Genomic DNA, 17,871 nt, shown 5'->3' on the forward strand with positions numbered 1-17,871 from the left:
CTTTGCCTCCCTCTCTGCAAAACTTACCAATGCTCACTCACAAAGCTGACAAAGCTCACAATTAAATTATGTGAGGCAGGAAGTTCCCAGAGGAGGGGGGTAAAGCGGGGGCAGAGGAGAGTCTCTCCCATTCTCTCTCCCAACCCGTCCCAGGCTGAAAGCATTGCATCTAAAAGCTGCATGTCTTGGGGCTCTGCGTGAGGTGAAGCTATCAGTAACTTTGGCTCAGCTTCTCCTTCCTTCCAAGGAGGCATAAAAATGGAGTTGAAGGTTTGTTGTGTTTTCATCTCATGTTCTGAAGTAAAAGGCAACAGTGACCCTGCCCTTCCTTCACATGTTAGCCCCCTTCAAGGAACTGCAAAGGTAAGCCACCCTGGGCCGTCAGTTCAGCATTTGCTTCATTTTATCTCAGGACTTTACATGGCTCCTATCAAAATGCAGCTGTACACACCTGCAGAAAACATTTCACTTTCACTCTTAGTGGTAAAATGTACGTTGAGATTGACAGATGAAAACAACCTGTGACCAAGCCTGTGTTAATTACTGTAATGGTAATTATGGAGGACATAAGATGAGCAGGGTAAGGGATGTGCTAACACCATCACCAGGGTGCAATCAAAAGGCAGGCTCTAGGGGATGCGCATGTCACTGCTCATCTGTTTGTGAGGGACGGGTGGCCATCAGGCCTCCTTTGAAGTTAGGTCCATTTGATGGTTTGCCCTTAGCCTGGTCTGCTGTCTACTGCAAGCAGGTTTGCTGCACGAGAGGCAGAAGCCTGATGATTTCCTAAAACTTTTGCAGTGTTAAGCTTGCATGGAAATAAATGAGCACAAGCTCGAGCTGCTTTTTGAATAACAAGAATAGCCTTCAAACATCAGGCTTTCTAAGAGGACTAGAGAGAAAGGGCTCTGGATTACAAACCGAATAGTGAGTTTCCAAAGGAGGTGCCCATCACTCTGCTAATAGGGAAAGCACGATTCCCTGGCAAGTCACCGAACTTTGCAAAGGAGGGCGCGTGGGGAGCTTGCAGACTGTGGGGCCGCGGGGCTGCGTCCTCCCACCGAGCGGCTGTAAGCACCGGGCCCACTCGTAGCACATTGCAGTGAGATGAGCTGGCTAGGAAGAGCCAGGGGGAGGACATGGCACAGGCGTGTTCATGGAGACACGGGCTTCTTGCTGAAGAAGCACTCGGGGGCTGCGCATCCTCCTCACTGAGCATCTCCTCCCGCAAGCAAGCCGGGCTCTGGCAGCAGGCAGCCCACTGACCGGGCTGGGGAGGCAGCCATCCCTGGCAGCCCCTGCCGCTCGCTCCGGCTGTGATTCAGCGGAGTAGAAGTGGGTGTCAGCAGAGAGCTAGTCGAGCACAGGGTTTTACCTCATCTTAGAGTAGTAGCTAAAATAGGTCAAATGAATCACACCCTAAAAATGCCTGTTTCTCTTTGTTGGCTGTCAAGGGAAACGAGGGTGACTAGCTCAGCTGTAGACACCTACACTGCACAGATCAAGGGCAGGACTAGTGAAATTTAGGCATCTAAACGATGTGAGCCTGGTATGCAGGCTCTTATTATGTCCAGTTGGTGGCTGGTTGCTGCAGCCAGTGGAGCTGAGAGAAGGGTACAGATCACCCTGGAAATGACACCCACTGCCTCTCTGGACAGCCTGTGCCCTCACCCCCACTCACTGGACAGCTCTGTGTCGACTCTGATCACACACGGGTGAAGACATGGACATGTAGATGTCTATAGCAGGCATCCAATCCTAACCCAAAGGCTACAAAACACCTCAGTTGTAACAGCAGGGATAAAAGCATTTGCATACTTTCTTCAGTTTGTTATTGCAACAAAACGTGGGAACCACTACACAAAATTTGGACAACCCAGAAGTGTAGAGGTGTGCAGGAGAAGGGGAAGGAGGTGGCACAAGCAGTCCTCTGCAAGAATATGCTCGTAGCTGCTAGAGCCCCATCATACTCTGCTGCTCCTGCTCTGCCTGCAGCCACTCACTTTATGCCCCAAGCACAACACTGTGAGAGCTCTGGGCAGGCTCAGCGCCTGAATGCAAGCCCCAGTCTGAGCTCCATTGGGTTCTAAACCTTTAACACGGTTTGACAGGTGACTTAAGCATCCTACCCCAAAACCGTGTGTCTAGGGACCACACTTACATCAGCCGGTATCACAGACTTAGATCACAGCTGATGTGCACTGAAACAGGAATGCTGCTGCAGTCCCTTCACTTCAGGTCACCCCTTCCACATTGTTGCTACAAGCATTGCAGAACTGAACTGCACAGCAGAGCTGATCCAGCTGTACAAAAGGAGTTTTGCTGTTATGCACAAATTTATTTTTTGGCCGTACCAGTCCCATAGCCAGGTTTATCCTATGGCCACATGAACTCTTGCTTTGAAGGGCTGTTTTTCTCACCAGCAGCATCACCTTAAGCACATGTTGGGTTCCTGCCTCAACTCACTTAACCTGACATTCCTGTTCCCATTGCATTTCTGAAAAGCAAGAGGCTCACGCCCACCAGCACTGCACTTCATTCAGAGCACGATGAGAAGCACATCAAAAAGCAATAGGAATCTTTCTCCTGCTACTGGTGGGCTTTAGCTACAGGCTGCATTCCTTCTAAGGTATCCCACACTCTTACACATCACCAGGTTCTGTGAGCATACTGGGTTTGAAATGATGTCTAGTCAGGACCTGTATTGCATTACATTTGACAATTTAAGCACACATACTTGCCCCAGAGCTACAGGGTTGTTTGAAAAGGTTCAACCAAAGTTTCTACAGTCTTAACATGTCAGTCGGTTTGTTCAGGCTTTTTAATGAAATTAAGGCACATGATTAGGATTACAGAAATAATGCTTTGCAATAAAAATTTGAACTTGTCGCTTAAAATCTTTTTACCTGTTTCCCTCTGTGTAAAATGCAGTAGTTAGTTCTTGTCCACATTTTTTAAGCACTCTTTCAAGCTTGGATGAAAAGTTCCATATGAGCATTAAGTATTATTATGTCTGGCTGCCCTGAGTTGTCACATTCAACAAGTTCCGCTCTTCATTTCAAATAGGCCAAAAAATTAACGTCATTTGCTTGGTGACTCATTCAGGAGCCAATTCTGATTTCCTTTAAACCAAATCTTACCTATTTTTTTCAGGTTCACTCCAAAAAGTTGGCACTGAGAATATGGTTTGTTTTGCCCATCCCCTACCACGATATTGATTTGTCTTCCCAGCTAAACAATTGAAACTCTTTTCACAGGAGAATAATTAAAAATATGGGGATTCCTTTTAGTTTCGCATTCATTTTTATGAGTGAGCTGAATATCTACCAAAATTTTTCCCTGCCAGACTGCATTTTGTAGTAGTTTCACAGTCAGTTTAAGGCTGTACAAACCAGAAGGGCCATCAAGAGGGGAGGCTCCTCCTGACCCCTTCACCCCAGTGCTGCCACAGCCATGCCTGAAGACAGCAGGTCCTAAAGTGACTAGGTGGTTGTGATCAAACGGGGAAAACCCATTCTTGCCTTTTTTTAACCACTCCCACAGTTCAAGCTGAAAACTGGTCACTCAGCTTCTCCACTCCTCACTTTCCCTACCCATAACCTGTGGTAACATTTCCATGTACATTGGTGTTTTTAGCAAGTTTTTTTCTCGAGCAGCAATAAAAGCTATCTGAGATCAAAACATGTAAGGAAAAAAGTGATTTGGTTTTAATTCACAGACCTGAGCAGAGCTGAGTATGGAAGATGTAAAAATAGACTCATGACTTAATTGTACACTGTACCTTTTGGATTAAATCCTCTAGGTAGCAATCCAAAAGCCTCCATCTCAGGGACCTCATTTTCTTCATCATTGGAGTTGTTTGCTGGGAGGGCCCTTCTCCCATTCAGAGGAGGTCTCTTCTTTTCCTCATTGGTGCTCATTGTTTCAGACATCCTGTATTAAAAATGCTTTAATACCATGGAATAGTGCAAGGAAAAATCAAACAAGAACCAGCATGGCACATGTAAGATGCGAAGAACCAAAACCAGTGTGGGGTGCCAGTGAGCTACACATTTTTAGATCCACATAAATGAAAACTGAGAGGCAGAAAACATCAGTCTGATGATGGAGTACGGCTCTCTAAGGATTGGAAGGCATTTTGTGTTTGTCAAAACACATGAATAAGAGAAGAAGGGGATGGGAGAAGAACAGGGAAGCTAACATAGACGTATTTGCCCAGGAGAAGCAGGACATTAAAAACATTAGGGAGTTTCAGGTAAAAGAACAAGAAAATCATTCAACTCTTCCACCCTCCAAAACAGCGTTATTGAATCCAAAATAGCAAATTATATTTCCAGAAAGTGCATCACATACTACCTCCCTCTAACAAAAATGACATTCTAAGTTATACTGCAATCATCCCAAATACTACAGCCTACAACAGTCTGTGGATGATTACTGGAGAATTGTATTTTTGTCCCTATGCACAAACACCCAATATCTAAAAGTCTAACTCCTCTACCCAGACAATTCACTTTTGAAAAAGAAGGGGGGCAGGGTGGGAGGGTGGGGAGGGGGGGGGGGGGGGGGGGAAGAGGGAAAAAAAAAAAGAAAAAAGCACTTATCCACTTATTTCTCTCCCACTAACGTCCTTAAGGGAAATCTCAGATGTAGGCTGATCAGAGACTTCTCTTTGAGCTAGTCAAAACTGCTTTCACATTTATTTCAGTGTAAGCATGTAGCAATGAAAAAGCCATGCCATCCTTCTAAGAAAATATTCATGGCTGAGAACACAACTTCTTCCCAAAGCTCCTGAAAACAGCAATTCAAAATGTAGCAATTATTTAATAGCAGTAAGCTCTTAAAGGAAGTTTTTTAGTTAGCAAGGGTACCTTCTTTTCAGATAGCCTTTTTTTTTTTTCTTCTCCCTTTCGGAATTTCTGAAGTGCAATAGAAGCCTGGAAAAAGTTGGGGGCTTTTAAGTAACCTCTGTATAGCCTCCTCCCTTCTGTTGCAATAGGACAGTGCTGAAAGTATTGCCAAGCCCTCCCCACACCACCTCCAAGGATCTGCCACAGCTGCTGGCACGTCTTTGCTTACTCCCTCCCTCTCCCTGCCTGTCTTACCCCAACCCTGCTCACCAGAGGCATTTCAGGGCGCTTGGGCTAAGGAAACAGCTTGGGCACTGAAGTTCCAGTTCTTAGTGAGATGGAGTAGAACTGCTCATGGCACAAGGGTATATGAAGTGAGACACTGGAGGGGATTTTCTGAGGGACACAACCCAAGAAGCCATGCTCACCATGTTGTCAGTCCTTAATGGTGTCTCTACCTCAGGCTGCCTGCAATGCTACTTCAGGTGCTGGTTTTCAGAGTACTGCCAGCCAGACATAGCAATGGTCCCCCTGCCTGGTGCCTCACAGCAATCCCTTCAGAGGACTGTTGGGCACTGGGACATGGAGAGCTTGTTGGTGGCCCACCAGCAAGGACCTTTCTCTTGAGACCCTGTGCAGTTCAGGAGAGTGAAGGTATTTTGTACCAAAAAGCTATGTTTGGGGCAAAAGTCCTCCAGCTTTTGTCCATGATAAAATGTGCATCACCTAACAACCAGGGTCTGGGGCAGTACCTGGTGAAAACATTTCAGCTCCGCATCAACTTTGTTCAGTTCCACCAAGCTCTTAGATAACTGGAGACTGTGTGACACCTCCTCTGTCAGACATAACTCCACAGACCAGTGGAGTTACATGGAGAAATAGGGAAGAGTTCAGGCCCACTGTACTGTCAGCCGCTGCTGTTTGGTAGCAGAGGTACAAGTCACTACTCAGAACATGCATGGCCAGTGGAGAGCCCCTCTTACACACATGGAACCCACCATGGGCACTTAGTTGCCTCAGTTGCAGGGTAGGTGAAGGAGCGAGGAGACTCAGTGAAGAGGACTCCACTGTCTTTCAGCCAGCTGTGACTTCCAGGCTCATAGTATTAGTGAAGCCTCAAACCTCTGCTGGCTTAACACCACTGAAATCAAACCAAGAGACAGAAGAGGAGAAAATCGTGTCACATTCCTGTAATGGGAAGCAGTAAGTAAATCATTCAGAAGACAAGACCCCCATCCTTAGCTTCTTGGGAATTTCCCAGCCACGGCGAGGTAGCTCCACATAAGCCAGGGCACCTGCACAGTGTGGGGCAGAGATTCCAGCTGAGGACCTGGGAGAAGCATGGCTGCACCAGCATGGCACTGTAGCTGGGCTAACAAGCCTGCTAGGGCTGATTGTGGAGGCTTGGCACCAGGCTTCAGTGGTTTTGGAGGCAGCCTCGCTATCCACACATGAGCGTTGCACTATGCTGTCTCATAGCCAAAGGGCCTGAGCTTTCTCCCACCTCCCACAGCAGGCTGTTAGGCATGTAGCACGAAAAGCCACCTAGCCAGGGGACTCCCCTTCCCCTGTCCTGCTCCCCCAGCAGTGCAAGCACCCTGTGGGGACAAATCTGGTCCTGTCACTGGCATCCTGAGCTGCAATTTCCATTGACTCACTTTTACACAGATGGGCCCTGCAGTAACCATCTGTAGGGCAAGCGGCACCCCTGGCACCCAGGAACACAACGAGCTTTCTGGGGGAGGAGGCTGGTTGCTGATTTTCTTCTTTTTTTTTTTTTTTTCCCCTTCCACCCTGATTTCTGTGGCATGGTGTGCTTTGTGCCTCTTTCTCTACTTCCAGCCAGCACTTCAGTTCCCAAAATTGCAGCTGCTGCGACGATGTTACAAAAACTGATATAAATATTGCTTCGGTGCCATGCCTGCTGGAGGCCTGCAGTACAAATAAGAAATGCCGTCTCCCGAGGAAGTCATGTGCTTCCCCAAGTGGCTGCAGTGCTGTCAGAGCCGGGAGGAAAACTTTCCGTCAGAGTGAGGAAGGGAGTGAGAGGATGCAGCTGAACAGATCCCACTACAGTCGTTGCACTTAAACAGCCAGCGGTTGCAGATGTCTCCCTGCGCCCATGTACATCTCTCCAGGGCTTCAGCAGAAGCCGACGATCACACAGAAAGCAGGGAGGCCAAAATTTTTGGCGATAGTGGCAGGAGCAGGGTTTTGCATCCAGGGATGGTAATGTTCTACAGGCTGCAATTTTTTTATTTTGTGGGGAGTGATGTAAATTCATGCTTATGACAGCTCCAGATGGCAGGTATTTTCTCATTACCTTGACTTCTTAGCGCTTGCTCTCCCTTGCCTACTAGACTGTGCTGGCCTTAATTTAACTTCCATGGTTCAAAACTACTGACGTCAGGGCTGATGCAGGAGGGGGCACAGAGAACACGAAGCCCTGGTTTTCCTGTAGGGCCTTATATTTAATGAATGATACACCGAGATGACGGGTGAAAGAGCACTCTCTCTTCCTGAAGCCGCTTCTGCACTGTACCCTGTGGGGAACCATGAGCCCATGCCCATTTCTCAGAGGCAGCCTTCAGATGCACATGGCCTTTGCCAAAGACCTTTGCAGTCATGGGCACCCTTCCCACTGCAGTGGACTTTGGATGACGGACAGCCCTTCCTCCCGATCCCCACAGAAAAGCCCTTAAATGGCTGCAAAGCTTGCACTGTAGGGTTATCTAAAATGCAGTTTCCTGTTGTTGCCAGAGCCAGTGTTGCTCTGTTCCAAGTCCTCCCATGACAGACAAGAGTTTGTGGGGAAAAAAGATCCCGCAAAACACAAGAGTCAGTAAAGCTTTACAGCCAGAGGAGAGGGTGTGCCAAGATCTGTCACAAGCAAACTGATCAACCAGGTGCTCACATAAATGGGTTGCTGTACTGTGTGCCAACGGCTGGATGGAAGAGATATTTTGCCTACCACTACTGTAGCTACATCAAGCACTCCTCGGCAGCAGCTGAGCATTGTAAAGCTCTGCAACAGGGTGACTTCCTTTCTTCCTTTTTAAAAATATTGTGATCGTGCCATTTACAGTTTAGATAGGTGTTCAGATGCACTGGGACATTATATTACAGCATGTGTACAAGTGTACATGTGAAGACTTCATCCTCACTGCTCATAAAACAGACTCTTTCAACTCTGATCTTCTATACATAACAATACAACATTACCTCTCTCTTGTCTTCTCAGAGCTTCACTCAGGAACTTGCACCCTTTCTTAGATGACCAAGTCTGTCTTCTCCGTTCATCTGCATCAGTACTTGTCTCCCAGAAACTGATGTTCCTCTTCCTACAATGCCCTGCCTCACCAAGGCTGCAGGCAGAGTAGAGCATATTCTAGCAGAAAATATAAGTAAAAAATTATATTTTTAAACAGAAGCAAATTTCAGAAATGTTCATTTGGTGGTTTTGTTTGCATATTTTGCTTTGGGTTTTTTAAAAAACAAAACCAGTTCATACATCTGTCTACATGTAACAGCTCTGGCTACCACATGCAGAGGAGTATACTTTGAATTAATGTTGAAAATTCAGAAGGCCCAGCTCTGAAACATGGCATGTGTACACATGTCTGTATGTGTGAAAGAGGGGCAGAGGCTGAGAGAGATAAAATGGCAGCTCTTCAGATGGTGGAGCATTTGGAGAAGGGGATATAGGGCCAGTTTTCAAAAGATATTGTTGCAAATGTTTCTGTTGCAGGAAGAAAAAAAACATATATATATATTCGTACACACATTCTGCTAGGAAAATGTGGTTTAGGAAATTCACTCTTCTCTGAAAAACTGTTGTTCCAAACTGCAAGTCTAAATTCAAACTGTAGATCTGTATAAGCATCTACATCTGAGCTGGCCATCTTAGGCTCCCTTTATCCTCCGCACAGATCTAGTCTAGGCAGTGATTCATCTCCTCCTACAGCAGACATGTAAATAGGTCAGATGAATCATGGCCTAAAAGTGCCTGTTCCCTGTATTGACTGCAAAGGGAGCTTGGGGTGATGGGTCCTACCATATGTGTCTACAGTGCCGATGTCTACAGTGAGGTGAGATGAATCCTAGCCCAGGCACAGAAAAAGAAAAGGATTTTATTTTGGTTTTGAGGCCTGGATTTCAAGTGCTAAATTATCTTTACATTTATGGAAGATACTGCTGTAGATCATTATCAGTGATGATCAGCATACAGTTCAATATGCTTTTTTCTCTCAGAATATGTGGCTGCCACTGCCAATTATGTAAAGTATATTTCTTACAATAAGTGTCAGATTACAGTAAAGTACATACAAGCTCATGAGTTCAGGCTTGGGAAAGCACATGCATCTTTTTGTACTCGTCTGTGAAGGCATTTTGCTTCCTCAGACAGAAATATAACTGTACATGTAGTAACTGCAGCAAAATAAGAAAACAATCATATTGTCTGTTATGAACATACAATTCAGGTTCCCACACCTATTCTTACTGATATCTGAATCCAAAGCATTCAGCTGGTTGAGTACTAGGGCCTGCCCCAGTTTCTTACAGAAAGAGTAAGAGAGAAGCCAAGTTAGGGCAAAGGGGTCTTTCGTAAAAGATGATATTCACAGGCTCCAGCTAAGCTTACTCGTTTATGTTTTGCTGAAGATGAGGCCTTTAAAGGATGAAAGAACATCTCTCAAAAATGGGATTGGACAACTTCTCTGCTGTGGCCAGCTGTCCCAGAAGCTGATAGAGACACAAAGGCTGTGGACCTTAGATTTTTATTTCAGCCCCAAAAGAAAAGGACAGAACATCAAAGCAAAGCCATAACTACTCAGAAACCTAAGCAGGAAAAGCCATTTTAGATAAAACATTTGTCTGAATAAATTTCACCACACATGCTGTATGTTTGGGTCAAAGAAAGAAACTTTTCTAAAGCAACGACTGCAGTACAACTTTGTCTTCTTAACCCCACATACCCAGAGAGAAGCTCTTGGCCTAGGGATCAACCCTACGTGGTCCACCAGGCAATGAGACTGAGAAGAGGGACGGTAACTTGAAGAACAGGGGAAACAGATTAGTTGTATGATCCCCTTGCAGGGACTACTGACAGATGTCTACTCCCTTTTGAACAGCCATTGTGTCTAGAGACAGACAGAGCAAACAATATATTCAGTCTGGTAAAACTGTCTGTCATGCTTGCTATATACTCAGAGCTGCTTTAATTTTTTCCACTACACCAGTCTCCTTATAGTGAATGTTGATTCCACAACACTGAAACATTTTCAAGAAAATGACAATTAGTTATGGTAAAACAGTAAGAAATTTCCAAAATATGCTTAGCTTTTATTTGGTCATTTTACCTTTTAAGTTTGCAGCCAGACTGCATCCCCCAGGTACTGGGTTGTCTATGGCAGGACAGGTTTGAGGAGCTCAGGGAAGGGAACCTTAGAGTTTCTGCAAAGACCCAGCTTGAGTTTAAGTAGGTGCAGCTCAGTCCTGCACCCAGACCGGCTGCTGCAGAGCTGCAGCTCTCAGCTCCAGAGGGGCTCACTTGTCACATACAGCATCAGATGTAAATGAGGGACATCCATTTGTGCTGTGCCCAAACTACCATGGCTCCTGGACAGCATGGAGTCATCTTGGATACATCCAGGCCAGAACTGATAACCTAAGGAAGACCCAAAACACCTACAAGCACAAGCACAGGGTCTGTAACCTACATCCTTGAAACACTCGTGACAAAGATCTCATCCAAGACACTTGAGATGTCCCTACATAAAGCCATTTGGGCTGAGCAGAGTTTAGTAGGTCCAGCTCTGCATCATGAACAGATGAACATCCTTGTTTTAGTGCTAGGCTGAACAACGGTGTTCATGGAGCATTGCACCTCAGCCAAGAAGCAAGATCAGACCAGAGCACTTCCTGCATGCAGGGGGTGGGGTAATACACAACCCAGGCAATCCCAGCATGCTTAGTTGACAGTTGGTTCTAATTAATTTAGTAACATATGTGGACATGCAATGTTTCAATCTTAATGTCACAAAACGTTTCAACATTACTGACACACAATGTTTCAAGTACTCTCAATTACAAGATTTCTGGAATTAAAGATTTCCTAAATTTCATTTCAGGGTAAAACTTCCTGTTCCAGTTCAGAACAAAAATACATTTTAAAATGCCTGAATGTCTTGTAGAACAGCTTTTCCTCTTAATACAAACACAGATGTAGTGTGTAGGCCCATACACAACAAACCACTTAAGCACATCTTAACTTCAGTCTTGTAATTCATTCCATCTTTAGGCATATGCGTAAATCCAGTAATGGGCTCAGCTCAACCAAATCAAGGCTGTGCAATATCTGTTTGTACAGAAACACTTAAGCTGCCTGTTGATGTTGCATTTCTGCAACATGATGTTGCAGTTTAACAAGTCTCCAGTGCAACTGCTTCTTGACACATCTCAAAGATGGTTGTCAAAGTGGGTTGTTGATCCATCCTTCAGTCCCAAGGCTGACCTTATCTTTGTGCAAATGAGCTGAGTAATTGCTTGTTTAAGGAAGTGTGCCATGTTTTGAGAAGTAGGTTCAAATGTGGATTGTAAAACATCACAACTGGTTCGTTTGTTAATGGAGAATGTTCTGGACGGAGAAGGGAAATTGAAAGGGTGAATCATTGTCCAGATGAAGTTCAAAAGCAATTTAAAAGTCATTTCATAATCACAGATGTGTGCCAAATACAGCTGTCCAGCGCAAGATGCAGGCTTTGAATTTTATGAAGTCTGCAAGTTCTCTCCTTCACTATTTCCACTACAACCTTTTGCAGTGTGGTTCAAAAAAGGAGAACTTAAGAAGAAATGAATCCCTTCTAAACACTCCATATACCTGTCTCTTTCTATAGTGCTGTGCTGCATCCACAAAATCACTGTCAATGTGCACAGTGAAATACAAATACTTTTCCCTTTGTGCCCGTAGTGAGCTCACGGTTGGAGTAAAGATAAAAGTCAGATCAGCTGAGAGACACTGCATCAGGAGGGCAACTCCAGCACGCACCCACAGCAAGGTCCTGGTTGCTCAGCTAATGTTAAAACCCAACGTTAGGAAGAATGGGCATGTGCAGTATTTCTCTCACGTGCCCAAAAGCTGTGTAAATCCTGTCAAAGTCGTACAAAGTCCAAGGTAATAACCACGTTCAACAGGTGCCCTCTCCATTTGAGGCTTATCCATCCTCTCCTGCAATTCCACCGCTGGTTGTGTGCCCCTAACAGATTAACCTCTACAGAGTTCTAGGCTGTGAGCCTGCAAGAAGGCATGCTAGGACAAAGCTCTGCATGCAGGTATCTTCTCCTTGACACCTTGATCTCTCTCTGGCCCATCTCTCAGCTGTAATCTTCACAAACTTTTGTAGCTATCATAGGAATGGTATGATCTTTCACTCTTTTCCTTTCAAGCCGTTTTCTTCAACAACCTTACACTGCTTTTGATTTCCTTTCAAAACGTCAATGGTTGGTTGCTGGGGGAGCATTTACTACTTCACTAATAGATTGGAAACTCATCCAAAAAACAGCAGTGCAAACAAAATGGGAATTGATCTATCTTTTATATTAAATGATCATTTTCTCAGAAAGGCCTTTGGAATTCTTAATCTTCAGACTTGTAAAAATTAAAGTTAGTTCAACTCATACAAAAAGAAGGGGCTCACTGGCTGTGGCTCAGATGTCTCAACCCAAGTGCCTTGTTTGCCTGGGATTCCTCCTGAAACTCCGTAGTCCCTGTAACTTACTTGGATAATTCCTTGGAGATGTGCATGAAAACAGAGTACAAGCAACATGTTAGAAAATTATAAGAAAAGTGGTGGCAATGTTAGGTTGAAGTAGTCAATGTATTTTCAAGTAAGGACATAAACATGCTTCAAAGGCTTCCACTGGAATATACAGATAGAAATGGGTTCATACTACATCCTGTCCATTAAAATGGTCCGTGTCACCATCTTGCAGTCTGTCTTCCCACCTCTTGCTTGCAAGTCAGACAGCTAATCAACAAACAGAAACAATACTAAAGCACCATAAAGAGCAATTACTAGTTAAAGATCATGAGAAGCAAGTAACCTGAATAAATGGCTTTTGAGCAACCAATACAATGAATTTGTCTGCATTATACCACAATAAATTTCAATCAAGAACATGTATTAATAAAAAGCAAAGTTGATTTGTGGACCCCTGAAGGAAAACATTGGGGCAAGTAGGGAAATTATAATGACCTACTTGTTTAACTTTTCCCATAGGTAGGGCTGACTAATGTTCTGTTTCGTACCTGCTGACAGTTGGTGCTCAAATGTTGAATCTATAGCTTTCTGACACCACCGTTGCCAACATTTCCTATCGCATTCAATGGTAAACATCATTTTTCGTGTCTGTTACTTGAAATACCAATAGTACCTCTTTAAGAAATGTGGCTTAAAATAAAATACGTGATTTGTGGGCATAAAAATCAGCAAATGTTTAGAATGTCTAGAGAGGCCATTGTTGCATGTCTTATCTAGTGAATACTACTTTAAGGTTGTGTTTATTCTCACAAAAAACACAGCCTTCATGAAGGCGACTCAAATATACATGCAGAGCTTCAGGAATAATGCAAATTATGATCTAAACTCACTGCAGCCATGATATCTTTTAGAATGAACTCCCATCAGAACTCTTCATCATCTTCACAGCTCTGAAGGCTGAAATCATCACACCTTTTCAAGACTTTAACCGTGCCAAAAAAAGAAGTGCTATCTCACTGTAATAATGTTGTCTTAATTATGTACAATACTTAGCACTAGTTTTACACCAGATGAGTCATAGTAGAAGCTTGTACTTTGCTGTTTGACTAAATCCCATAGCACTTGGAACTCCCTGCAGTGAATGCTTACCAGCTTGTGCTCAGCTCTTCTCTCAGACCACGTCTGCTGGATCTTTCGGGGGAGGCTGGTTTGAAGGGTGCTGCAATAGGATGAGCAGGCAACTGTGGTTGGAAATAAGGGCTCTGATCCAGTAAGAACATGCCAGAGAAATATCTTGAAAGCTGCTCAGGTATTTATGCTTCTCCAGTCATGTCCATTTTAATTAACTGGGATCCTGGAAATCATAGAGCTGGGTTTCATTCCTTTCTTTTTAAAGGCAGTGTATCTTCTGAGTAGAAAAATGGTAATTTTTTTGTCATCTTGTGCTGTTTGTGGTAACAAGACAATGCCAAACAGGCAACTGAACCACTTGTAGTCATTTATGGAATCCCTGTTTACTTGCCTTACCCCATCTAATCTTTTACTACTAAAAATAATCTCATAGAAGCTGATATCTATCATTTTATAGAGAGTTTTAACCACTGGGTTCTCCAATGAGATAGCATGGTCTGCTGGATACCTCCTCATTTGTGCAGATTTCTCCTCCTTCCTATGTTTCAGGGCTTGTTGAGCTCAGTGAAATCCTTGGTAAGCACTGGATATACCTCCAGGTCCCTCCACATGCTCCTCTCAGAGAAAACTGGCCATTCTCAAATCAGTTGCTACCTTGACAATTCAGCTTTCCTCATCTGAAACACGTGAATAATACCACTTTCAAGCCTTCATAAATAGTGTTGGAAACTTCAAAGGAAAAACACTATTAGATAGATCTTTTTAAAGATATTTATAAAGTTCAAGAGCAGATGGACTTGCAGCAGAATATACTGCAGTCTTCAGTCAGCAGGAGAGGTAGGCTCCAGCCTCAGGTTCTTTGAATCTCTGTCTGGAAGACCACATAGGAAATACAAAGTTAGACATTGTGAAAAATTGTTCCCATCTGCCATCCCTCCTTTGCCCAACAGATATGCAGAGTGCCTAAGTACCTGGCTATCACAGATCACTGGGAGGCAGTTGCTGAAGCCTCTGTCTATGTGAATGACAAATATTCTATTCATTAAACATCCCCGTAATGAATGTCCTGCTATGGAACCTTCCAAGATACTCTTGATTAATTGAACAAAGTAAAATACTTCATCTTGAAATAACAGCTGGTTATGATACCTACCAGTATCAGCTGATAGTCTAGAGACACACACTTCACCAGGAAGCTTTCACTCCTACACATTATTTAAATAGAAGCAGTTTTTTGCAAACTTAGTACCTCTAAACTGACGTTTATTACATTTGGCTAGTAGGCTCTTTCTAGTTATTAGTCAGTGTTTTTCAAAGTGCAATGCCTGTCTTATCAAAAGCTTTACCCAGAAGAAATCACAAGGAATGGTGTGCACGCTACACCATGGTGTGGTGCAAAGAGAATGCATCCAAGTGAAAGGACAAACAAATCATTCTACTCACGAAATAATTTCATTTCCATTTTAGCCAGGAACGCACTAAATAATGCATCATTCTTCGGCTACTCAAAAGGTCACCTTTTGGTCTATGAGCAGCTGGAGCAGCTGTGTTCCCCTGAGACCCTGCTGCAAGCACAGAACAAAGCATGAGAGCTGACGACAAGCTCAGGGGGTGCAGGTATGGGACAGGCTTCTGGAGGTCTCCCAGCAGCTCCAGTTGAGAACCACTGCCAAATTTCCTTTCTCTCATTTTTTACTTGAACCCGAAATAACCTCCTTCTTTCCCCTCCCCCCCCTAAGTAAACTAGTCATATGTAAAATATGAGAAAATAAACAGCCAACTCAGATTTTGACACCATGCGGGGACAAGTATCCATGGAGATTAGGGACCTCCTATTCATCATTGATTTCCCATCACATTTGACAGGAAGGTACAACAAAGATAATAAAATAGCCCCCCCAGAAAGGCACTCTGTGAGGCCAAGTTCAGCTTAGAGTCTGCTGAGTCTCTTGTTCCCAAACTATAATGCAAACAAGATGATTCTGTGACAAAAATACATACTCAATAGAAGCATCTGACCCACAGTTGGTCTTGATATATCCTTGATATTTGAGACTTTCATCCAGTAGATCTGGATGAAAGAGATTGGTGGCTTCTTAGATATTATCTCATTATCATGAACCCAGATATACAAGATTTGCAGCTACGAATCTGTTCAGCTTTCTAGATCAGGGTGTTGGTTATAATATATGGACCTTAGTTTGGAGGGAGTTTGAAGGGGGAGGAAAATCGGCATGGATTATCATCTAGTTCAGAATCTGTCCTCCTAACAGGTAGGTTGGGGCGGTACAGAGGAAACATCCTGACCAGACCTGGCTTTTATGGGATAGTGGGTGAAGCAATGTGTTGTTCTTGTAGGATTTCCTCAGTGATGTTTTCCACAGACCTAATCCAGTTCCATTTCCTGAACACCTAAATCAAAATTGCCTACAACCAGAATAGCTTTTGTTTCAAATTAAATCAAACAAACAAGGAGAGAAATAACAACTACACGAGAGAGAAACAAGAGTGTAACTCACTGTAAGGGCCATCTTGCATTGATACATAGCAATCCCTTCTAGACTACAGCCTGGGGAACACTTTATTTTTAAAGGTCCAGCACACAATAACAGAATCATAGTAGACATTCATCTAACCATATGTATACCACTCACATCTGTCCTTACCCAGAAAAACAAGTGATCCTTAAAAAGAGATGGGAAAAAAAAACCCTAATGTGCAAGCACTGAATTAAATATAACGCAAAAAAATCCAATGCATATGTATTCTTTAGCCCATCCAGATGTGCTTTCATCTCCTTCAGTCACTCACCCATCAAGATTGCAGCAGACCTCCATGAAAACCCCCTGAACTCTGGGATTCCCGTCCCTGTTCCAGGGTGATGTAGGATTCATTAGCTCCAGCTGCCACTGCTAGATTTTCCCCACTGCAATGGTTCAGTGTCACTGCCAGCTAGCACAAAATGCTGCCCAAAAGTACATGCCATGTGGCAAGGCTCTGCAGTTCAGCAGAATGTCATCCTTGGAGCCACAGTGGGCACAGCAAGGTGGCAAAGTATCAAAGGACAGAAGAGAGAACAAGGGGTGAATGGGCCCATAGGGTTCTTCAAATGAACCGGCAAACAAATTTTAAAATTTGCACTTTGAAAATTGAAAAGCAGCATATTGCAGAGCAACCAGTTTTGTCATAAACTCCTTTTTACAACAAGCTGGAGGTAATGGCAGTGAAAGCCAGAGAGGCTCTGCAGCAGCGATCACACTGAAACCTCCTGCTTGCTCATGTACTCCTCTGCCAGTGGCACCTGAGGGCCCTGAACGGCATGTACAGCAAGTCAGGAGAAAGCCCCATACACTTCTCACAGCAGCCATTTTAACCATTTTCCAGCCACATTACCATCAGGTATGGGTGATTACTGGAATTCAGTCTGCACCAACCTCACAGTATACACTGGACCCATCATTTGGTAGATACTCCAAGTATGGCCAGGATACCAGTGGCACTACTTAGCTCATCTAGCTGAGCCCAAGTCTGCACTGGCCTGCATAAAAGAAAATAAAGAAAAGCAGGTCTGTTATCAGTAGGCTCAAATTTGTTCAGCAGTAGCACGTACTTCCTTTGCAAAACATCTGTGAGCCTGGAAAGTACAAAAGGCTAAAGACATAGACCAATCACAATTATTTAATATGTGTGGTCCCAGAAAAACTGAGGGACGATTCTAGATAGAAATCCAAGCCAGAAAACAATGGCAATCCACTGGCTGGCTGACAATCCAGGGTTTAGTACTGGACCAACAAACAGCTAAACAAATGTTCTTCCTAACGACAAGAGAAGCAGGAAAGGGAACACACAACCTTTGCACTCCAAGCCTAACCTTGTCTTCCTGTGCTCAAAAGCCATGTGCTTTTGGGCTTCCCTAACAGTATTTTGGAGTCTTTGATGCATCGCGAATTTGCCAAAGATCTTGACATCATTACCACTATTCTAAGTCATGTCCTTTCCTTGTGCTGCTTCTAAAAAAGCCAGCCTCTCTCCACTGACCACACGGGCAGCCTGGTAAGACAAGGTTTTCAGTGCAGATTCCTGCACAAGGTGCTTAAAGCCAAGCAGTAACAATATCGCACCTACCCTCC

General features: G+C 44.0%; 1 protein-coding gene across 4 annotated transcripts in view; it reads right to left on the minus strand.

The window, feature by feature from the left end:
• F13A1 (coagulation factor XIII A chain) overlaps positions 1–15,306 on the minus strand; it is a 77,091-nt gene extending 61,785 nt beyond the window's left edge. For 2 of the 4 annotated variants that reach the window (XM_074827817.1, XM_074827807.1), the window contains exons 1-2: positions 8,073–8,238; positions 3,782–3,933 (exon numbers count right to left, since the gene is read on the minus strand). In XM_074827817.1, coding sequence (XP_074683918.1) covers positions 3,782–3,932 — 151 coding nt within the window. In that variant the 5' untranslated portion in view covers position 3,933; positions 8,073–8,238. Of the gene's footprint in view, positions 1–3,781; positions 3,934–4,871; positions 5,018–8,072; positions 8,239–13,759 lie in introns of those variants that run through there. The other 2 variants (XM_074827788.1, XM_074827798.1) reach the window with 2 other exon arrangements.
• Between the last annotated feature and the right edge of the window lie 2,565 nt (positions 15,307–17,871).

The sequence above is a fragment of the Strix aluco genome, chromosome 1 (assembly GCF_031877795.1).
Source record: "Strix aluco isolate bStrAlu1 chromosome 1, bStrAlu1.hap1, whole genome shotgun sequence".
NCBI classification, from domain to species: domain Eukaryota; kingdom Metazoa; phylum Chordata; class Aves; order Strigiformes; family Strigidae; genus Strix; species Strix aluco.